Here is a 24,403-nt window from a genome sequence, read left to right on the forward strand (position 1 = left end):
TCAAACCTGGCACTGCTTTTTAAAAAGTATTAAATTATCATAATTTTTATTATTACACCTTCCTCTCAGATTGATCTTTTGCATTAGGATACATTCTCCTTATATCACTGTGAATGCTATCAAAGTCTATCAACTTTCTTTTGTATAAAGTTCCTATGGTATAAATTCTACCATCCTTTACTTTGAACCTTTATATATCTGAAAATGTGTCTTTTGTAGGCAGTATAAAGATGAGAATTTTTTCCAAATCTTAGGATCATTGCCTTTTTGTATTGGTCATAAATTGGCAGAGTGTAATATAACAACACACTCAGTGCGATTTATAACATAGAAGTGGTCTTTAATAATGGCATCACATTTATTATGTTATAACCTTTCCTGTAACATACCTTTTGGCTAACAGAAGTAATGTGAGATAACTTATAATTAGGAAAATAATATAAAATCCATAATCATTCATTTCTTGCAAATGAATTGTCTGTGGAATTGTACATATTTACAGTCAATGTGAAAAGGCTTCTGTTCAGATGAAAATCATAATATGCAGGTTTTGAGTTTGAAGAAATCAGGTGATGCCTGTTTTTTTCTTTTTCATTTCCCTCCCCTTGTTCAATGAAGATAATTGCTCTGAAAGAATGAGTAAAGAATAAAAAGTCACTTGTTTGGCCAAGGAAATTAATGATGCCGGATGTAGCTAAGAGCAGAAGAGTACTCTTATCAGGAAGTAGACTTCAAACATACCCTTTAATCAACATTTGCAATCCACAGAAGCTAAAGGAATAACCTAATTTAAAAAGTAATTAAAAATATAATTCTGCAAGAAATTTTAAATAACTTGCAAATATCATTTATAACATTATCATATCAATGATGTAATTTAAAGTATCAAAAACTATTCTTCAGTTTAGTTATATTGCATGCAGCTATACAACTATTGCTATTTAATATATATTTTATTAAACATATTTATCTAATACATTTTTCTCTCTCTCTCCCTTGAAGTATCTGAAACTTACTGTGATATCATGATATCCTTGTTGTCCGAACTACTCTTTGGATTCAGTCTCGCTTTCAAGCTGCCTATGTATTTAAAAAGGAAAACAAAAATCCCTTAAAATTTTATTTTATTTTATTTTCTTCAAAACTCTATCTTGAAACAGTTTTGAATTCCTACCTGCTGGCTGGGTTTCCAACACTCCTCACCTGGTAATCAATGAAACTAGCAATGAAACTCTCTCCCCACCCACATAAAAGAAAAGGATCAGTGATATAAGGTTATTTGAAAATAAACTCAAGATTTTTTTATATTCATATTATTATTAGCTAAATATTCGTAAGCTTTATTTTTTTTTCACCATGCATCCTTAATTTATTAGCTTATAATTTCTTCAGTTATTTGACATTAATATTTTCACAATAGTTACCCCAAGTAAAAATATCTTTGATATATTTAGATAACTGCATTATAACTAGCTACATGTTCTTTCTGCAATGTCAACATATTTCCATGAAGTATATTCTATTTATTTCATTGTATTAATTTAATTAAATTGTTTATGAAATTCAATTCGGAAAAATTTAACTACATCTCAATTTATGTACAAAAAAAAGCTAAAAGTGCAAACAGGGACTGTCCTGGTCTTCCTTATTACCATTTATCAAAATAAAATATAAAAATTCTTTGAAATATACAAATACTAAAAAGTAAAGTATTGCTGTTTACTATATATTTAATAATTAAGATCAAAATGATAAAAGGAGGTAGATAAACTAATTAGAAATCATTTCCTTTTAATTTTGCCCCTAAAAGAGTTCAAGCTTTTGTAAGATTAAAATTGCCGGCCTTTTTAAAATCATTGTTGATTCTTTATTACATTAATCATGAATAGATTAAGTACTATCCTTCCTTGTAAAGACAAGTTAAACCTTAATTATTACTAATCCATCTATCATGATGTGATTAATAAGATATTATGCTAATGAATAATCTAAGTAACAAAGCAAATATGAAATAACATACTCATCACTTGTATAGTCTTCAGATTTCCATTTTTTCCTTTGGAAATGAACTTTTACCAGCATACCAATTAGTACACAGAGAATCACGAAGAAAGGAATAACTAAGAAAAATGGCCATCTTGAAGTTCTGGACTCGTAATAAGTACGCTCAATGAAGCGCCTTTCTAGGAGAGAAGAGCACAGTTAGAAGGCAATCGCCAGAGACAGAGTAAGAGTACTTCTGTATTTTACTATGACTACTAGAATAAAAATTTAAACTACTTAATAATTACAATTAGCATTTTTTATACGGAGTAAGTAACCTAACAACATAAGTAGAAGCTCTTTTGATGCTCACATAATAGTCCTGTTTCTTGCTTTTTTTAATTGAGAACCTTTGATTCTTGGTAGTCTCTAATACCATAGATAAAAGAATTAACGTGTGGTCCCTAGAAGAGTTGAATTTTTTCTTGGGCTTTTATTTTCTAACAAAAAATACTGCACATATAACATTTGGATTAAGTTAAATTGTCTTTTATTGCACTGATATATATTTTCATGTCTTATATAGGAAATTATCATTTATTTTGATTTTGAAGGAATTCTCATACCTCCTTCTAGAATCATCTACACATAAATCTGCACATAAATGAATTCATCTTTCCTAATCTTTCTGTTCCTTCTTGCTTATAGGCTAGGACCTAAGGTAAAATATTGAGTAGACATGGTAAATGCTAACTTTACTGCTTTGCTCCCAATTTTATGGGAAAACTGCAGAATGCAAGTTTTTTTGTTGTTGATGTTCTTTTATCAGATTGAAGAGGTTGTCTTCTGTTGGTTTGCTCTCTTTTGAAGGGATACTTTTCTTTTTTGTGCACTAGAGATAGAGCTAATTTGATGCTTTTTAAAAGATTCAATATTTTTTTAAAAATATATTTTTAGTTATATATGGACACAATACTGTTATTTGTTTTTATTTTTATGTGGTGCCAAGGATCAAACCCAGTGCCTCACACATGCTAGGCAAGTGTTCTACCACTGAGCCACAACCCCAGCCCCAAAAGATTCAATCTTGTCAATTATTTTTTTTTTTTTGCACCAAACTAGACAACTGTATTTTTTATTGTTTTGATATGGTGAATGATAAATGTGAGTCATTCCCAGAAAACACTTAGAATGCCTTTTGTTTAGGTAAAGGGACTTGTACCAGATGTCAACATAAGTTTTTCTGAAGTTTTAACAGAGAGGATTATAGTCAAATGCTTGACATTTTTTTAAAATCTGAGATAAAATTTTATTTTGCAAAAATCTCAAATTTGGCCTTTAGCCATTTCTTTTCTTAAATATATATTTTTAGTTGTAGTTGGACATAATATCTTTATTTATTTTTATGTGGTGCTGAGGATCAAACCCAGTGCCTCACACGTGCAAGGCAGGCGCTGTACCAATGAGCTACAGCCCCAGTTCTAGCCATTTATTTCTTTAAAAAGTTTTTGATTGAAAAGACCTGGAATGAAATTTAATTTTATTTTTAATCCCGTTCCCTTAAAAAATCCAGATTCTTAATATTTGCTCTGCATTTTACTTCTCATCAATAGGAAGGCTGGATTCTATTTTCTCCATCAGCACAAGCAGCAGTGATGACACATAATTCATCACTTTATAATAATGTGTCACTTCTTCCAACTTCTAACGAAGGCCATGTGTGTTGGGTTCTTGTGACAGAAATATACTACACCGGGTATTAATTCTTTCTGCTAGATATTGCTGTATAAGAAACTACCTCGAAGCTTGATTACTTATAGCAGCCATTTAATTTTTCTCACAATTTCGTGGGTTATGAATTCAGGGGGTGCTTAGTTGAGTGGTTATATTTTTGTGTCTCAGTGCCGTTCAAGTTCATACAGTGCAGATGATTTTCAAAAGAATAAGTGTGTCTGGAATGAGAGTTCCAAGACTGAATATTTTTAAAAATTCAGAATCTGCAGGAAGACCATGGGAGACCCAGAATGTCAGTTCTGCGGACTGGATTGATGAGTAATGCCACTAACACCACCCTGGATTCTAGGAAAGTAATCTTCACTGCATATTGGGTAAATGGCTTGTGTGCTCATAAGCAGAAGCCAGTAATTGCAACTAATTGTTACTAAGATGGAAAAAGCTTCACGTTTCCAATTTGTCAGCCTATTCCTATGCCGAATGAAATGTAGAAATGTTAACAACAAAAGTCAGGAAGAATCGGGTCTAATCATCTGGAAATTTAAGTGTTTATATCAAGTAAATCAAGTCTCCTGACCCTCGGTGCTATTGGATATGTTGGTCTCTGCTGGCCTTCTCTAAAATCCATCCTGGTAGTGCCTCTGCTTTGATCAACACTGCAGAGGACTGCATTTCCCAAGCCCCCTGACCTGCTGTCTTCTAGTTAGGACTGTCCAGTGGGGATCACTGGATGATTTACAGGATCAAAAGAGAATGAGGCAACCATGGTATTTCTCCTCCTTCCTCCCTGTGTCTCCTGTAACCTCTGAAGGCCCAGTCCTCCCATCCAGCCCTGACATCACAGGCCTGCTGCAGCTTCGTGGCTGCTTCTGGCAATTTCATTCCCACTGACTGTCCTTCCTGCCCCAAGGAGTGGACGTGGCTCTCTGGTGGTGTTGACACCTGGGTGGCTCCACCCTTCTCTGGGTCAGCTTTTCATCTTTGCCATTGTGTCACCTTAGGCCTCAAGTTAAAGTCCCTCCACTGGAAAACCACAGTGACTCCTCTGACACCCTCAGAAGTAAAATGTAAATGACATATGTGTTTTATTGTTTGATGTCCACTCACAACCTAGATATAAACTGGTGTACCAAAGATGGCTGTTCACTTAACTAAACTTCATGAATTAAAATGACACTTGAATTACGTTTGCAGTTTCTCATTCATACTCACCAGTGGCAGCAGCAGTATTTTCATGATTGCCACTGTCAATACTCCCCCCTCCTGAGCCTTCCCTTTCTTCTTGGCATTTAGGAGGTACAAAATCGGCATTACAGTGACAGTTTCTTTTGTTATTGCATACCTGAAAGTAGGAAAATATTACCTAATAAGAAAAGCAGCCAGATTTTTATATGTGTTTAATTAACTAGGTTCATAAAAGGTCACCTCAGGCTGATTTTCCTGTTGGCTTATGGGTATCTGAGTGTGTGTGTGTGTGTGTGTGTGTGTGTGTGTGTGTGTAGGAGCATTTGCTTTCTTGGGATAGTATAAATGATTTCTAGTCTTACCTCATAGCATTGGTACTGGTACTTACACCTTGATTGTTGCAAGTTTCTGGTGTGCAGTCATAATTCAGGTATGAATTGTCTACACATTCCTTCTCCTTGCACACCTAAAGTGGAAAGTCAAACAGGTGATATGCCACCTGGATTTACCATTTAATCTAAAGCACTCCACTATACTGAGATTAGAGACTTCCACAAAATATCACCCCACCTCAGTTTGAAAAGATAAAAAGTAACAAATACTGGCAAGGATGTGAAGAAAATATGAATAGCAGATACATGACATTTTTGCTCTTCCTCACTCATGTAGCCTAGAAATAATTTACAACTAAAGAAGGTTTTGGGTTTTAATTCGGTAAGTGTTTTTGCAAAGTAAATTCCATGAAAGCAAAGGTAGTACAAAGTCTTAAAGATGATCTAGTTTTTGTGCAAGCACTTGGTGTTACAATTTTTTCTTTTGTATACTTTTTCTCCTTTCCAATTTTCTGAGCAAATATTTAGCAAAGTTAGGTTGTAATAGAACTATTTGTATGGAATATATTTCCTTAACTAAATAAAAAAAAGATCTATTTTAAATATGTATACATTCATAATGACAATTAATACGTGAAAAAATTCTTAGATTTCACTTATACTTGCTGACAACCAAAATGTGGAAAGTCGTTTCTTTTTCTTAATGTTTACTCACAAAAAATATCTTTCAGCTCCCAAGTATATTTTGGCTTTCCCTCTTTTCTTCAACAAGTGGTTTACTATATTCTGGCTTTATGATTTCAAGTTTGCACATGAGACTAATTTGAACTTGAACCATCTTCTGTACCTATGTGTATGCATACAGGTATTCAATATTTCACAAAATGGGAAAATCTTGGAAGACAAGAAATGTTGACACAGAGCTCATGTGTCTGATAATGTTGAGTGATAAAATATCAAAAGCAGATAAAACAATGGAATATTTTATGCAAATTTAAAGATATACTAGAGAAATAGTCTATATCTCTATATATGTATGTAGAAATGGAGGAAGGCTCATGAAAATGGAAAGCATGATTGTATTTCAGATATGTAACTTGTTTGCTTTATGAATTCTTTATTTTCATTATCTTAATGGGCATATATTATTTAAACAACTATTTAAAATCAATGATATCACAAGAGTATTTATGACATTTGAAGTACTCTGTATAATATGAGATAATTTGGGGCTGGGGTTGTGGCTCAGTGGTAGAGCACTTGCCTAGCTTGCGTGAGGTACTGGGTTCGATCCTTAGCACCACATTAAAAAAAAAAAACTAAATAAAAGTATTGTGTCCATCTACAACTAAAAATTTTTTTAAAAACATGAGATAATTTAATACAGTGAATGAACAGTGTGATTCTTAATTCAGTGCATATGTGCAGCATCCGTAAGAAAAGTATAAAATCATTGGTGAAATATTATAGTAATATCATCTATGCATGGTGACTGATTGCAGTATTTTTTTTCTTATTTTCTAAATTTCTATTTTGATTGCACACTTAAATTCTGAGGAAAAATACTAAGTTTATTATGTAATAAAAAATATTAGGAAGTTAGGAAGAAAAGAACACCAACCTTTTTTGTACCACAAACAGTTCCATCTTTTACCCACATGTTCTTTATTTCTGCATGACCCTTGTTATATTCCAAAGAAACACAGATGTCTCCAGTTATGTTGGCATAAATGGCAGTGGCATCTTTCAATTGAAGGATATGACTACCTCCATATTTACATATTAATTTTCCACATTTCCGATCCCTAGAATTTATCCACAAATGAAAAACATTAATTTTAATAGAGAAATATTTGAATGTCATTTCCAAAGTGAATAGATTTAAATAAAAATTCAAGATCTGCAAAAGGATGCAGGCAACAATTAATTTTGAAAGCCCCCCCCCTCAAAAAAAACACTAAAAACATGAATTCATTTTAATAATACGGAATAAGAAGCATTTGAGAAAACAAAACCTCCATGCAAAACTGAAAGTTTTCAATAAGCCAGGACTAGAAGGAAACTTCCTCAACCGAATAAGGAATGAAGGAAGAGTATCTGTAAAATCTCTGTAGCTAACGATAAACTTAAGAGTGAAAGGCTGAATATTTCTGCAGAAAATCAGGAAGGAGCAAGCATATTCTCTTTATCCACTTAAAAGTGAACATTTTAATGGAGATCTAGAAGTGCAATCAAGTTTGAAAGAAACTGAAGGCATAGCTATTGGAAAATAACATGTACTTAGAAACTGACTTGCATATGACATGATACTAGACATAAAGACTAAGAAACTCACACACAGAAGAAAAATGTTCAGGAAGGTCACACAATGCCAAAGATCAAGATTAATATAAAGGAGCCAAAGAAAGTCTAGTGGAGTGGAAGGAAAAGGGGAAAGGAGGTGGAGGAAGGGAGGGGGGAACCGGAGGGAAAAGGTGGGAGCAAGGGGGAGGGGAAAAGGAGGAGGGAAAAGGGGGGATCTTGAACTGAAATCAGTTTCCATGCCTGGGTGAGTTTGTTGGGATGAACTCAAATACTATATATAATCATAAAGCTCTGATAAAAAAGATCAATATAAAACATCATTTGTTGGATAAAGGGACAGAATGGGTACTCACAGAAGAAGAAATACAAATGGTCAACAGATATATGAAAAGATGTTGAACATCTCTAGCAATGAGAGAAAGGCAAATTATAACTATACTGAGATCCCATTTCACTCCACTCAGAATGGCAATTATCAAGAATACAAGTAACAATAAATGTTGGCAAGGATGTGGGGGAAAAGGCACACTTATACATTGCTGGTGGGACTGAAAATTGGTGCAACCACTCTGGAAAGCAGTGTGGAGATTCCTCAGAAGTCTAGGAATGGAGCCATCATTTGACCCAGTTGTCTCACTCCTTGGTGTATACCCAAAGGACTTAAAATCAGCCTGCTACAGTGACGTGGCCACTTCAATGTTCATAGCAGCTTAATTCACAATAGCTAAACTACGGAACCAATCTAGGTGCCCTTCAACAGATGAATGGATAAAGAAAATGGGGAATATGTACACAATGTAATAATAGCCATAAAGAAGAATTAAAATTATGGCATTTGTTGGTAAATGGATGGAACTGGAGACTGTCATGCTAAGTCAAATAAACCAGTCCCCCAAACCAAAGGCTGAATATTCTCTCTGATGTGTGGATGCCAAACCATAACAAGGGAGGGGACGTACAGAAGTTCTTCATTGGATTAGACAAAGGGGAATGGAGGGGAGGTGTGGGGGAGGGAAATGGGAAAGACAGTAGAATAAATGGGACATCACTTTCCTATGTTCCTATATGAACACACGACCAGTGCAACTCTACATCATGTACAATTGCAAGAATGGGATCCTAATTAGAATAAGTTATACTCCATGTATGTATAACATGTCAAAATATACTCTAATGTATATCTAAAAAGAACAAATAAAAAAGTTTAAAAAGTAATAAAAACTATCATTTATAATTTTGTTTTGATAATTACAGATCAGCAACAATGTGAAAATTAAATTTAGAAAACTATTGTGTTCATGATAGCCTTGAAAACACAGTATTTAGGGATGTATTTAGCAAAAGGAAGAGGCCCCTTGCACACAGATTCTAGTAAACTAGCAGAAAAAAAAAAATCAAAGACTAAAATAAACTAAGAGACATTCTAAATTCATTACTGGGAAAATTCAACAGTCCTAAGATGATGATCAATGGACCTTTCCTCATCCCTCACTATGAATTTCTGTAAAACAGATGAAACCTGAATAAAGGGCATGAATTTGCCAATGTTCAATTTCCTGATTTTGATCTTGTACTGCACATTTTTATGTCATGGCAGATGTTGCCTCGTGGAAGCGAGCTGAAAGTCACAGGGATCCTCTCCATCACCCCTGCCGTGATTTCTACAACTGTGAACCTACAGTTACTTAAGAATAGAAAGATGCAAAGTAATGGCATGAAGTCCAAACCTGTGATACCAACTTCATGAGGATAAAACACTTAGTGGTGTGCATGTGCTCAACAGGAAAATCAGATTCTTTAAAGAGCCATGTAAAGAAGGGAAGGAACAGTATTATCAGTCCCAGTGCAGTTAGGGACAAAAAAGGTAGGGTTCAAAGTTTTCTTTTGTGAAGCACATAGATAATATGTTGCAGGATGGAATCTAGAAGTGTGTACATTTTAGATAGAAAGCTAGACTTTACACAATTAAAAATGGGAAGCAATGGCTCTCTTTAAATACATCAGTTGAATTTATTTCAGCTGCCAAAAATTTGCTAAGCATTGCGAATAGCATCTGTTTCAAAAGAGTTATTTTAAAATGAAAATCTTGAGGATTAAAGTTACATTAAGGAATTAAAATATCTTTTGACATACTAGGGATGTCTATATATGTATATACAAATGATATGTATCATTTAGGGTATTATGTTCTAGGGATTAATGTGAGCACCTGCTTGGAGTACATGCTATGCCATTTCATTTTGGTTTGGCCCTTGTATTCTGTTTGGCATCAAGCCACCCAGGTTGTCTTTTCTTTTTTTTTTAAAAAAACACATTTTTAGTTACAGTTGGACACAATATCTTTATTTTAGTTATTTTCTTACTTAATGTGGTGCTGAGAATCAAACCCAGAGCCTCAGACATACCAGGCAAGCGCTCTACCACTGAGCCGCAGCCCCAGTCCCCAAGTTGTCTTAATGATCCCCTAATCTGGGCTGGGGAAGTAGCTCAGTGGTGGAGTGCTTGACTAGGTTACATGAGTCCCTGGGCTCAATCCCCAGCACCACAAAAATAAATGAGTGAATAAGTAAAGAAATATAGATAAGATGACCTCCCAATCAGCAGCAGTTCAGCCATCCTGGAAACCGGGATATCTCAGAGCAATTTGTTGTGACCTGAATTTTTTGTCTTTGGCCCATGGAGGGAAGGGACAATGATCAAAGCAGCCCCTAGTTTTCAGGCAAAGGCCAGATGTTATCAGCAGGACCTGAGAGCACACAAAAGCTGTCCTGCACTGCTGGTGTCCCCTGCTGAACACCAACGTTAAGCAAAGTCACCCTGTGACCATGGAAAATCAAGAAAGACAAGCATCCTCCACAGGTCATGTCTGAACACACAGAGAGGAGACGCAGACAAGAGGCATACGATCATGGAATTACCTCCACTTCTTGGAGACATCCATTTTAGAGCAAAGATCCACTTCCTGACACCCTCCTATAAACCACCCACACAAGCACGAATCTGACAGTGTGACTCGATAAAACTCGGAAGCCAAGGTGCTCACAGTTTCCCATCATGTGCGTCTGTGCTACAGTGTGTGATGGATGCAATTTAACTTCAGTTGTGCTCCTGGTGGTCTTTGGCTGGAAGGCATTGCAATAAGGTGGAATTGTTTGCAACATACAGCATGTGCATGTTCACACATGCTCAAACACACACACTCTGAGCACACTGGCACATGACTAGAAAGAAAAGGATTGCATGACATTTGAGCCTTAAGACAGGAACTGTGTAACATGGTATTTTGTAGATAAGACTTTTTTAAAAATTCAAGCAAGCACATTTAATTTTCTTAACTTGAATATCAGGGGACAGAATTAGAAGATGTGCACAGGTGCTGTCCTCTATTTTTGAATGGTAATGTATTCCATTGAATAAATAATAATTACCGATTCAGAATGGATATTAATGAGTACATAGATAAGGAAAGGCACAGATATAAACAGAGAAGTGGACTGCTTTTTCCTGCAGTAAATTTGTACCTGTACAAAGCAAAATAAAAAAAATTGAGTTAAAAATTCATCAATGAATTTGAAAACAGGTGGATCAAAGAATATGCCCACAGTCTCAATATGACTCACTCTCAAATTATATGTTAACTACAATGGGAAAAATTAGAACATCACAATTGGGAGACTTAAAAAAATAACTCAACCAAACAATTTAACATGCAATTTCCAATTTTGAAAGAAAATTGTATGCACTTGTAAAAAAATGTATGTACATTCCAGAGTACAGCATTACTTGTGTTGTAAAAAGATCAAAATGCAAACAAATCTAATTTTGAAAACTAACAGAAAAATATCAAACAAATTCAAATTAGGAGAAAAATTCTACAAAATAAATGGCCTGTCGTGTTTAAGAAAAGCAAACACCTAAGGAGAAGAAACAAATGAAAGGAGAAGAAATGTTCCAGATTAATGAAGCCTGAAAGTACATTCTGAATAGATGCAAATACCTGACTTTGCATTCATTCCTGAGCAAAGGAAAATAGTTCTAAGGAAAAGGTTTTAAAAACGAATGAAATTCTAATATGATTTATCTTTTATAACTACAATAGAATTTATTCACAGGAAAGACAGGATGATTGATTTAGGGGTCATGAAGCACAATCTCCAACTTCCACTCAAGTGGTACATACAAATTATGGACAGAGAAGACTTATAAAAAGAGGAAGATAAAATAAATTCGTAAAATGTTAACTACTGATAAATCTCATCAAAGGGGAATATGGGATTTTTTTGTGCTGTTGGTGCCTGAGGTCACCCAAAGAGGTCAACAATGAAATTAGGATGTAAAGTCAAGAAGTCTGGTGATAGAATGTACGTACGTCTGTTCTTCAGCACTATGCTTTCTAGATAGTAAAAAATTCATGTATTTTCATTTCAACCCTATCAGGATCATCATCCTTTTAAAATTAAGGAGATGGCATGCAAAACAAAAAAAAATTTACTGATGAGCAATTAATGTACCTTTGTGTAAACAAAAACCTTGATGATAAAAACAACAGGGATGATTTGGATGAGAAAGAGAAATGTTGTGTATTTCTGCATCTACTACATGTATCATCTCATGAAACATGGTCTTACTTCATGGGTAGATGATACTTTGTTTATATATAAACTTAATTGGTGACATTTTCAAATACAAGGCTATAGAGGTTCTCTGTCAGGGTTTCCTAAAGCGTACTTAGCTTCACATGCTTTGTATCCATCATCAGTTATACCACAGTTCCCAGAAATGTCAGTCTTAGAGTTAAGTTCGTTGTAACAGTCTTCAGAAGCAAATATTGACCCTGAAAAAGAGTGAATTTATTCTAAGTATATTTTTAAACTCTAATATTGTGTTAAAAAGCTGGACTTGCTACATCTATATTAAACAATATATAATATAAACAAAGTATAACTAGCAAGGGATATTTCAGGGACATTACAAAGTGACGTTACATAATTAATTTTTAAGGCATAATATTCCCGAATGTATATGCACTGACATATCAATTGCAGTTCTTCAAATACTTGAAGCAAAAAGTGATAATTTGAAAAGAGAAAAGTCCACAGTTATAACTGAAGACTTCAACGTTTCTCTTTCAGTAATTTGTATAAACAAGAAGGCAGAGGTATAAAAGGCTCGAAAAATAATATCACCTAACTTGACCTAATAGACCTTCATTTTATTAAACACTAAAAGTTACAATCACAGAATACGCATCTTGTTCAAAAATATGTAAAACATTAAGGTAGACCATATTTGAATCATAGGAACATTTTCCAGACCACAACACTTCTCACCTTCACAATAGCAAAGCCATTCGAATTGTGAAGTCTGCACGGAATCAAACACCGCTCTACCAACAGGGGCTGCCAGATAAGGAGGGGATGGAGCTGAACATCTAGACTCCCTAGCAAATTTGGCCAGTCTGGGTAAGAGCTGTAAACCAACAGCAATATATTTGTGTCAGACAGACTCCTTCATAGTTGGGAGATTCTCAAATCGAAATCCAAGAAAGATCTCCAGTTCAGAAACCTCAGCAAGAAGAAAATTGAGTATCTGTAAGACAGTTATTACATTAACTGCTTCATGTAAACTGCTCCCCAATGTCTTCCCACAATTTGCATTTTACCAGAGTTCTAATTTGATGTATTTTGTCATTATTTGAATCCTTTTTGATACCTCTTCTCCTTTTTCTTCCATGTCCCGCCCTCTTCCACTCCTTTATCCATTTTTCTCTCATTTTACTTCTGTAGCCCTTTTTAATCTTTCTTCTAATTCAACTTGGCATACTGTAACAAATGCTTGATCTATTCACATAGTCTATATTATTTCTAACCCACTTTTCTCTTTGGTTAATGGAGTTGCAGAGATTTTTGGTAATAACTCTTATTGCATTTGTTGACATCTGGCTTGTTTTTAAATTACCACTGTTACTTGAAGTTACTGTCTTCTCAAATTGCTAGTAGTGGTTGGACTTATCATTTGATTATGCTGATCAAATGTGTAGAAGCTAAGACACACCCAAAGTCAAGTGCTTCTCATGAAGAGATAACTATTCACTGAAGGACTTTAACATTAAAGAGGAAGAGAGATCCACCTCAACACATGCACAAATATAGGACCTCAGAAAACCTTAGAAAACACACCAAGAAGATGCCTTCAAAAGTTTATAACCCCCCACTGGCTGAATCCACAGATAATAAAGTAGATGAAATCCCAAGGAATTAAAACAAGCTTATTGCTAAGGTGATCAATGAACTAAGAGAGAAAACACAGGATTTGAAAGAGAATTTCAATAGAGAGAGATGGGTTCTGAAAATGAAACAAATGGAAACCCCAGCATGAAAGACACAGTAAATCAGATTAAAAATTCAGTTAAAAGTCTCTTGGACAACATTAAGAGACCCCACATAAGAATTATTGGAATTGAGGCCATAACTGAGATACAGGCTAATGACACTGAGAGCCATTTCAGTGAAATAAATATAAGGGATGATATGGACATCTACATACAGTATGCAAAAAAGAACCTCTGTGTGACATTATAATTAAAATGCCAAATATATGGGATAAGGATGGAATTTTAAAAGCCTCAGGGAAAAATGTAACATTTAGAGGAAAGTAAAAAAATCAGAATAACATCTGATTTCTTTAAAAAAAAAAAGGCAGGAAATAATGTAAACATCTCCCTATAATAATGAGTGTAAATGGTCTAAATTCTCCAACTAAAAGACATGGACTGGCAGAGTGGATTTTTAAAAGACCCAACTATATGTTGTCTGCAAGAGACTTACCTCTTAGCAAAGACATCCAGAGGCTGAAAGTGAAGGGTGGAAAAAATATTCCATGCAATTGGAGCCTAAAAGAAAACCAAGAGTAGCCATACTTATGTTCAACAAAGCAGACTCCAAGCCAAAATTAATTACAAGAGACAAAGACAATCACTTCATATGGTAAAAGGAACAATCCAACCAGAATATATATATAATAGTAATAAATATTTCTGCCCACCATGGGTGCACCTGATTATATAAAACAAATGCTAGACGCCAATACAACAATACCAACTGATTTCAACATACCTTGATCAACAATAAGTAGGCCAATCAGATATAAAATCAGTAAAGACACTTCAGATCTAAAGTTTATTATAAACGAAATGGGCATAGCAGACATCTCTAGGCTATTTCACTCAACAATAGTTGAATTCATTTTTATCCCTCAGGTGTTCATGGAACATTCTCCAAAAGAGAACACATTTTATGTCATAAGCAAGTCTTAGCAAATAAAAAAAATCAAAATAATTTCTTGCATCTTATCATATCGTAATGAAATTAGAAACAGCAAGAAAACATACTGGGGCTGGGGATGTGGCTCAAGCGGTAGTGCGCTCGCCTGGCATGCGTGCGGCCCACGTTCGATCCTCAGCACCACATACAAAGATGTTGTGTCCGACGAAAACTAAAAAATAAATATTAAAAAAATTCTCTCCCTCCCTCTCTCTCTCTCTCTTAAGAAAAAGAAAACATACTGAAGCTATGTAAACACATGGAGATTGAACAATATACTTTAAATGATGAATGGATTATAGAAGAAATCACAGAATTTAAAAATTTAAAAGTAATGCAAGAAATTTTAGAGGTGAAATGATTGGGTTATGAGAGCCTTAATCTAATCCATTTGAATGGATTGGTTGGTTGGTACTTTTAGACAGATAGGACATGGCTAGAGGCATGTCTTTGGGGTTTATATTTTGTTCCTCGTGAGTCAAACTTAGTCTCTTTCTCTATTTTGTCATATTTTGAGCTCTTTTCCTCTGCCACACCCTTCCACCGGGCACAGACAAATGGAGTTGGTCATCTATGGAGAGATCTCAGAAACTGAGCTCTAAATAAAATTTCCCTTCTCTAAAATTGTTCTTATCAGGAAAAAGCAATGAAAAAGCTGACTAAAACAAGAAATAGAACATATCATAATCTTGGTGTCATTATGAAGAGGGCTCTAAGAGGAAATTTTATAGTTATGAGTGCCTACATTAAAAAAAAATCAGAAAGACCCCAAACAACCTAATGATGCATCTTAAGGTTCTAGAAAAACAAAAACAAAACAAAATAAGTACAAAGAAGGACGTAATTAAGATAAAAGCTGAAATTAACAAAACAGAGAATAAAAAAAACAAAACAAAGAATCAATGTTACAAAGAGTTGGTTCTTTGAAAAGATAAAAAATATTGGTAAACCATTAGCTAAGCTAACCCAAAAAAATGCAGAAAGATCATTAGGGACAATTTTGAAAACATATATTCCAATAAATTGGAAAATCCAGAAGAAATGGATCCATTTCTAAACACATAAGACATACCAACATTGAACCAAGAGGATATAGAAAACCTGAACAGACCAACAACAAGCCACAAGATTGAAGCAGTAATACAATCCTTCCAACAAAGGAAACACCAACACCAGATGGATTCTCAGCTGAATTCTACCCGACCTTTAAAGACTAATAACCAATGATCCCCAAATCACTCCATGAAATATAAAGGGGTAGAACACTTCTAAATTCATTCCTCAAAGTCAGTATCAACTTGATACCAAAACCAGATAAGGATATGTCAAGTAAAGAAAACCACGGACCAATATCTCTATTGAACATAGATGAAAAAAATCCTTAATAAAATATTAGCAAATTGTATTTAAAAACATATGAAGAAGACCATATGTCATGCTTAAGTTTGTTTCATTCCAGGGATGCAAAGATGAGTCCGTATACATAAATCAATAAATGTAATTCAACATACAAATAGAATTAAGAACAAAAATCACAAGATCATCTCAACAGAAGGAAAAGAAAGGTTTTTTTGACAAAATTCAGCATCCATTCACAGTAAAAACACCGAAGAAACCACAAAATTTATCTCCCCATCATTGAGGCTATTTATGATAAACCCAAAGCCAACATCCTAGCAAATGGTGAATTGAGAGCATTTCCTCTAAAATTGGGAATGAGTCAAGATGTCTACTCTCACCACTCCTATTCAGAATAGGACCTGAAATTTTAGTTTGAGCTATTAGGCAAGATAATTGTTTAAGTTACATTTTTTAGCATTGCCATGATCAAAATACCTTACAAGAACAACTTAAGAGGAAAAGTTTATTTGGGGCTCACAGTTTCTGAGGTTTCAGTCCAATCATTACTCTGGGCCCAAGGCGAGGCAGGCATCATGGGGAAAAGCGCTCCGCAGAGGAGAGCTGCTCAGCTCCTGGTGGGTTCAGAAAGGAGAGAGAGAGAGAGAGAGAGAGAGAGAGAGAGAGAGAGACAGACAGACAGACAGACAAAGGTGGGGTCAGGTGGGGCCAGGCCACAAGGAAGGTGAACCCTTTTAGGATATGGCTCCAGTGATGTACCTCCTCCAGGCATGCTTCACCTGCCTTCAGTGACCACCAATTCATTCAAATAAGGACAGGCCAATTAGCTTACAGCTCTCATAGTTCAACCATTTTACCTCTGAATACTCCTTCAGTAACACAGGAGATCTGGGGGGACACCTTATATTAAAACCAGGATATAAAAGGGATACAAAGAAGAATTATCACCGATTGCAGATGATTTAGCCCTATATTTAAAATATACTAAAAGCTCCACTGGAAGAGAGATCCAGAGCTGATAAAAAAAATATTCACAAAGCAACAGGATACAAAAATCAATATATAAAAATGAATATTTTTCTTCTACACACAACAAACCCCCTGAAAATGAAATCAGGAAAATAATTTTTTGCACAATAGCCTCAAAAGACACACACTCATCTACCCCTAACCTCACCACAACAATAAATATAGAAGTAAATCTAATCAAGGAGGTTAAAGACCTCTACAATGAAAATTATAGGACACTGAAGACAGAAATTGAGGAAGATGTTAGAAGACAGAAAGATCTCCCAGGTCCTTGGATAGGTGGAATGAATATCACTACAATGATCCTATTACCAAAAGCAATCTACAGATTTAATGCAATTCCCATGAAAATATCAATGACATTCTTCAAAGAACTAGAAAAACATTCCTAAAATTCAATGGAAGAATAAGAGATCCAGAATAGTCAAAGCAATTCTGAGTAAAAACAACAATGCCGGAAGCCCCACAATACCTGGTTCAAATTATACTACAGAGGTGGCAGTAACAAACACTGCAAGGTACTGACATAAAGACAGACATGCGGACCAATGGAACAGAGCAGAACAGAAGGCACAGAGACAAACCCGCACAGACATCTTGACAAAGGTGTCAAAAGCTGTTTAAACAAATGGTGCTGAACAATTGGAAATCCAAATATAGAAGAATGAAACCAGATCCCTTTCTCTCACCCTGCACAAAAGTCAACTCCAAGTGGTTCAGAGGCATAGGAATTCAATCAGAAACTTTGCAATTGCTAGAGGAAAACATAGGGTCAACACTCCAAATACAAGTGCAGGCAATGACTCCCTCGATAGAACTCCTAAAGTTCAGGAAACAACACCAAGAATTCAATGGAATGGCATCACATTAAAAAGCTTCTGCACAGTAAAGGTAAGAAGAACATAATTAGATAGCAAACAGAATAGGAGGAAATCTTTGCCAGCTACTCCTGCAACAGGGAATTAATATCCAGAATATGTAAAGAACTCCAAAAATGAGTACCAAAAAGCAAATAACCCTATCAACAAGAGGGCAAATGAGTCATTTCTTAAAAATAAAAAATAATAAAAAGAAATAAATACACATTAAGAAATGCAAATTGCCAACAAATAGATGAAAAGATGCTCAACATCTCTAGCAATTAGGGAAACGTAAATCAAAACTACATTGAGCTTTCACCTCACTCCAGTTAGAATGACAATTAGCAAGAAAGCAAATAATGATAAATGCTGGTGAGGATGTAGGAGATAACATAAACTCATACATTATTGGTGAGACTGCAAATTAGTGCAACCCGTCTGGACAGCTGTATGAAGATTCATCAAATCACTAAGAATAGAACCACCCTATAACCCAGCTATCCCACGTCTTAGTATGTATGCAAAAACTAAACTCAGCATACTAAAGTGATACAGGTACATCAATGGTTACAGGAGTCCCATTCACCAAAGCCAAAGTTACGGAACCAGCCACGGTGCCTGTCAACAAATGAGTGTGGTATTCATATGCAATGGCGTTTTACTCAGCAATAAAGAAGAATGAAATTATGGCATTTCTGGTAAATGGAGATGGAGACTAGAACGCTAACTGGAATAAGTCAGGCTCGGAAAGTTGAGGGTCAAATGGTTTCTCTCACAGGCAGAAGCTAGAGCAACGTAAGGGGGGGTAGGCAGTTCAAATAAAAAGAGAGGGGAGATCGGCGGAGTAGAGGAAGGGGATTGAAGGGGAGGGACGAGGGGCAGAAGAGGGAGGATCGTGGAATGAAGTTGACAAAATTATGCTGTGCACGTATAAGTGTCCCACAGAGAATTCCATCTTTATGCCTATCTATAAAACACCAACTAAAAAAATAAAGAAATACAGGAAGACCAGTAGAGTACAAGAAGGGAAATTGGAGGAAGGAGGGGGTGAGGACAAGAGGAAGTGCTGGGGACTGAAATGGAGCGATTATGTTCCATGCATGTATGATTATGTCACAATGAACCCCCACCACTATACATATAACTGTAATGTCTTGTAAAGACATTTTAAAAAAGAAAAAATAATGAATAGCTTCCTAGCCTACTGACAGAGACCCTTCTAAATACAACACAAGATTTTAGAGAAAGATTAGGATTTATGAGAGGCAAGATTTCTCTCTCTTTTAGCCTTTGTCCATCCTCTGGAGACTGTAGGGAAATTTTAAACGCCTTTTTAATGTTTCAGTTTCTGAGCTGCTTCAGAACTCCACGCGTGCTCTGTGGAAAACATAATCCACGGTCTTGAGAGTCCCCTGCAATTCCTGCTGCTAAAACTCTTCTATCCGCCCCCACCCACGCCCCCATTAGAGGATCTCTGTCTTAGTTTGGCCCAATCTTCAATTTCCAGAATCTTCCAATGTTCCTAGGAAGATAAATGGTTGACTGTTGTGACCTCTTACTCGTGAGGTTACTCTTGGGTGGAAATCGGATCCATTGGTTGTCACGGGCTCCCTGGGGTGCCAATACCTTTACGACTCCCACCAGTTCAATGGCGCTTGCATTTTCTACCTAGTTATCGTCTCCTGGTTGCATCTCTCCCTATACGCCACATCTTTTCCCTAAGACTAAGTCTTCACACAAGTTTTAGAATTAATATAATTGTGAAATATTTAAATGTAAATGAACCTCCTCAGTCTTTGTTTTTTCCTAATCTAGTTCCCCCACGCTGTTCTAGCCCTCTTTTGGGTGCATCAGATGTTTTTGTGGTGCTTAGTCTCCTGCCTTATGCTAGGTCCAGGTTGTGACATGGGTATTTACTTATGTCAGTCCAACTCTACCCAACAACACTTTGGCCACTGATCGTTTCTATCCTAAAGCCAGTCTTTATTTTTATTTTTTTCCTATTTGTAAGGTTAAACATCATTTGATTCAGGCACTTTTCAAGTCATTCTTTTTTCTTTTCTGTCTCGAGCTTTTCTTGAATGGGTTTTAGGGATGGCCCATTCTCTTACCTTTCTCCATCTGGGTCTCCGTAACACGTGAGTTCGTCTCTTTGTCAACAGGTTTTCACAACTTGTTTTCTCGCTCTGCTGTGAGTCCCTCCCAGAGTCTGACACATGCTGCACAAGCGCTCCACCAGGCCCTCGCACCCCCAGGCCTTTCAGGAACTTTTCTGAGTTTGCCCTTCCTTGTTTTCTGTGAGCCACGATGTGCAGATTTTCTTCAGACTTATAATTTACTCTTCAGTCATGCCACTCCAGTACGATTCATCTGCGAGAGAACTCATCATGTTCCAACTTTTATTTTTGAATATTTACTTAATTTTCCACACTGGCAGATAAATTGCATGTGTTTTCTGGGTACGACAAGATCTTTGGACATAGACATTGTGGAGCCATCAGATCTAGCTGAGCTCTTAATTTCAGTTCTAGATATTCGTACTTCATCATATTTTTGTTTTTTTCAAAAAATTCCCATATGCTACGCTTCGCAGCAACCACATCTCTCTGGATCATACCCGACTTTTCATTCTTTTTTTTTGGCCTGTATTTTCTTGCACAGGTCTCTCCATTCTCACACCCTCCCGCCCCTTGCTTCTGTTGTCTGTTGTGTCACCCTCTTCTGTAGTTCCTATTTTGACATGCAGTGATTTGGGGACATCAAGGGTGACGACTCTCCAGCTAGGGTCTGCGCTTTGCCTCCAGCCAGTTCAGGATACAAGTGGATCCAATGAGAAGGGTGTTAGCACAAAGGTGGGCTTCCATCTTCCTGCGGCTGACCACTTCCCAGCCACATTCTGCCAAGGTCAAGTCCTCAGTGGGTCCCCATGGAAAACGCAGGGCATCCACAAGAGCTCGTGTCCCTTGCCACAGGCTAAACTGGAACGTGGCTCCTCCCAGCTCCCTGAGACTGCGGGAAGCTCTGTCCAGGTTGCCAGCTGCCCAGCTTACAAGGGCTGAGGGTTTCCTCACCTACTTCTTCTCTCAGCCGTCAGTTTCACAGTAGCAATGCTTCAAGGGCGGACCTCTCCTCTCCGGGCACCCGTCTCCTGGCCTTGGTAGCTAGGCAACTCTTCCAAATAAAATTTTAAGTTTCTTTTGCCATTTTGATAGTTGTTCTTACTTCAGGAAGCTTTGTCTAACTCAAACTTATCAACCATTGCAGAGACAGAGGTCGGCTACCTTTTCTTTTGTTTTGATGATGTCCGTTTAAAAAATAGTCTTACTAAGATACTGCCATAGTTCTCTACAGTTCATAGATATTTAATCACAATTTTTCAATTTTTGGCAGACTATCATCACTAATCTTCTGAAGATCCACTTTAAAATTTTCTTCCCCTTTTCCCATTTGCTTGTATCCATGGTCTCTACTGTGGAAGGCAACCCAAATTCTTAAACTTTGGCACAATTTTCTCACATGTGTATTTAAAAAAAAAAATTCACTTAGATGGTATTTCCACAGTATATACTTTTCATAAGTTTTTCTCTCAATGTTGCATTACTCAATACATACCTGTTTTGTTAATGAAAATCGTGTGATATTTGCTAAGTTGCAATTAGTGCATTTAATTTTTATTCTTATTCAATCTATTCAATTTTGATTACCAGTAAAGCTTAACATCTACTTCTTTTTCTTTCCTTTTTTGGAGGGGGATGCAGTACTGGGAATCGAACCCAGGGTTACTTTACCATTGAGCTACATCCCCCAGTCTTTATTTTTTAAAATTTTGTGACAGGGGTCTCTCTGAGTTGCTGAGGGTTTCATTAAGTTGCCGAGGCTGCCCTCAAACTTGCAATCCTCCTGCCTCAGGCTCCTGAGTCACGAGGACTATAGGTGTACACCACCACAGACAGCTACTTTGTTTTTTAGTGTCCAGAAAAACACATATATGGAAAAGAAAATTATTATAAATACCTTGGCCAAAGAGATCTTCACATTGTTTATCCCCACTTCTACACACTCCCCCGATGCAGATCCACTTATTTTCGCTACAGGGATGCCCATCTATGATAAAGACATTTTCTTGACATACTTGAGACGAGCCATTGCAGTATTCAGTGAGATCACATTCATTGGCGGCAGACCGGCAGACATGTCCTTTTTTGGAAAACTGAGGGGGTGAAGTAAGTTATATTGAATAAAGCAGAATGTGAATATACAAGCATTATACAGAATAGTGATTGTCATTTTCTAAGTCACATAAAAAACTTAAAAAAAAAACTCTTACTTTACATTCACTACAGCAGGGTCCCGAGGCACATTCTGAACCAGCGGTCAGAGCACAGGTACTGTGTTCGCAGCATACAGGCCTGTTTGCCCCACACTCCTGAAAGGCAAGTCAAATGCTCTCGGGCATCTTCCAATTTTTATTTATTGGGTGGACATTTTAATAATAGATGCTTAATATGTTGGCAAACAGAAAAAAAATTCACATCTTCCTGATTCCCCCTTGTTCATTACCACCTACTGGGAATGTTGCCAAAGCTCACTCTTGAGTTTCACTTCAAGTTTTCATCTCATTTACTTCACTTTATCCTGACTTTATCTTTACCCTTCCAACTTCCCTCTAACTCTGGCAGTTTTATCTAAGATGGAGAGAGAGAGAGAGAGAGAGAGAGAGAGACAGAGAGACAGAGACAGACCTCTAGAGATACAGAGACAGAGAAATTAATATATGTAGATATCAAATATATTAATATATTAATAATACAGCATATAATATAATTTGATAGAGGTAAATATCACAAAATATGTACACACATCATCAGGATTGTGTACACCAAATATTTACAATTGCTTCATTGTCAACTATGCCTCAATAGAGCTAGAATTTAAAAAGTTAGATCACTTTATGGAGAGTCTACAAATCAATGGGCCTATAAAGCAATACGGAGTTTCTCTCATGGAGGAGGAGGAGGGTGGCCCATGGAGGGAAATGACAGTACAGCATTATAAAAATCAATTCACAGTTTCTGAGGCAATTCTGGGATGTAGCTCTCCACGTTAGTCCTGACCTGTTCAGTTCCACAGTCACAGGCTTCTCCTTGCTCCACAACCTTATTCCCACACACCGCCGCCTGCTTGTAAGACGGCTCTAAGCGTGGATGATTCTGAAGACACTCGGACTTTTGCTTTGAAACAAAATGTGCGAAATCTTCCATACTGCAGTTACTGAAGATCTTCACACCACTGGAATGACTGAGAACACACGGAACTTCAAATGTGGGTGCGAGCAGTTTTCATCGACTGCCTACCCTCAGAATAAAGGCACTTAGTTAGCATTCCACGACAGACTCAAGGCTCAAAAACAGCAAAGACTTTGGGAAGTCAACTGTGCAAGAACTTAGAGATCTTCTAGTAGGAATAAGGGATCAGTCAAAAGTGATGGATTCTTCTATTACACTTATCTGTTACATCCTTTTATCTTCTACCTTACAAACGTGTTCCTTTCGTCTATACTTTGTCATCCATCATTTTGTTCAGCTCCACAGTGTCAAATAAAACCTACATCTGACAGCTCAGGTCTTGTTCCTCTAACACAAACTTACCACCTAATCCCAGAGGCCAATATCTGACTCTTTACTTGGCGTTTCTCCTTGAGTCTAGCTCATAGGCACCTTAAGTTTAAATGACCTAAATTCTAAATGCTTCTTGCGTAAAAAACATACCGCTTACAAAGGATGGCATGGTGCTTCGGAACATGTAAACTGTGCCCAATCCAACCGTGGGGATTAAAATCTTGGTTCTGCCACTTACAGGTTGTATGTCCTTGGGAAAGGTCTTTAAATTATATGCATATTTTTTTTCCAGTTTCCTCTTTGCAATATGGAGATCAAGGTTCATTTGTGTCATAGACTTGAGACTCCAGTACCTGTAAAGTACTAAGACCTGTCTGCCCATTGGTTCTACTGTTAATATTTCCAAACTCAAAAAAAAGAAAAAATCCCCAGGACAAAATCTTGAGGTCCTTCAATTTCTCACCAACCCAATATTGTCAAATCTATCCACTAACTATGTCCGGCCACCTCTGCCCAGCCTCCACCAGCTCAGTACGAGATCATGCAATAAATAGCCCCCTCGCTGAACAAGCACTTCAGGCTTTGTCCTTTGTATTTTTCTCTCAAAATCCGAATCAAGCAGTCTCCCTAAAACACTGATAATGTCACATCTCTTCTCTGTTTAAACCCACCTCAGT

General features: G+C 36.5%; 1 protein-coding gene across 6 annotated transcripts in view; it reads right to left on the minus strand.

Moving 5' to 3' along the window:
- Positions 1-319: 319 nt before the first annotated feature.
- LOC101958712 (disintegrin and metalloproteinase domain-containing protein 2) overlaps positions 320-24,403 on the minus strand; it is a 58,587-nt gene continuing 34,503 nt past the window's right edge. For 2 of the 6 annotated variants that reach the window (XM_040292450.2, XM_040292461.2), the window contains 10 exons: positions 23,223-23,406; positions 22,436-22,534; positions 22,123-22,318; positions 12,267-12,372; positions 6,856-7,039; positions 5,291-5,368; positions 4,930-5,059; positions 2,021-2,183; positions 1,017-1,080; positions 320-627 (listed from right to left, as the gene is read on the minus strand). In XM_040292450.2, coding sequence (XP_040148384.1) covers positions 1,047-1,080; positions 2,021-2,183; positions 4,930-5,059; positions 5,291-5,368; positions 6,856-7,039; positions 12,267-12,372; positions 22,123-22,318; positions 22,436-22,534; positions 23,223-23,406 — 1,174 coding nt within the window. In that variant the 3' untranslated portion in view covers positions 320-627; positions 1,017-1,046. Of the gene's footprint in view, positions 628-1,016; positions 1,081-2,020; positions 2,184-4,929; positions 5,060-5,264; positions 5,369-6,855; positions 7,040-12,266; positions 12,373-22,122; positions 22,319-22,435; positions 22,535-23,222; positions 23,407-24,403 lie in introns of those variants that run through there. The other 4 variants (XM_078030847.1, XR_005737009.2, XR_013430189.1 and 1 more) reach the window with 4 other exon arrangements.

This window comes from Ictidomys tridecemlineatus, chromosome 14 (genome assembly GCF_052094955.1).
Source record: "Ictidomys tridecemlineatus isolate mIctTri1 chromosome 14, mIctTri1.hap1, whole genome shotgun sequence".
NCBI lineage: Eukaryota > Metazoa > Chordata > Mammalia > Rodentia > Sciuridae > Ictidomys > Ictidomys tridecemlineatus.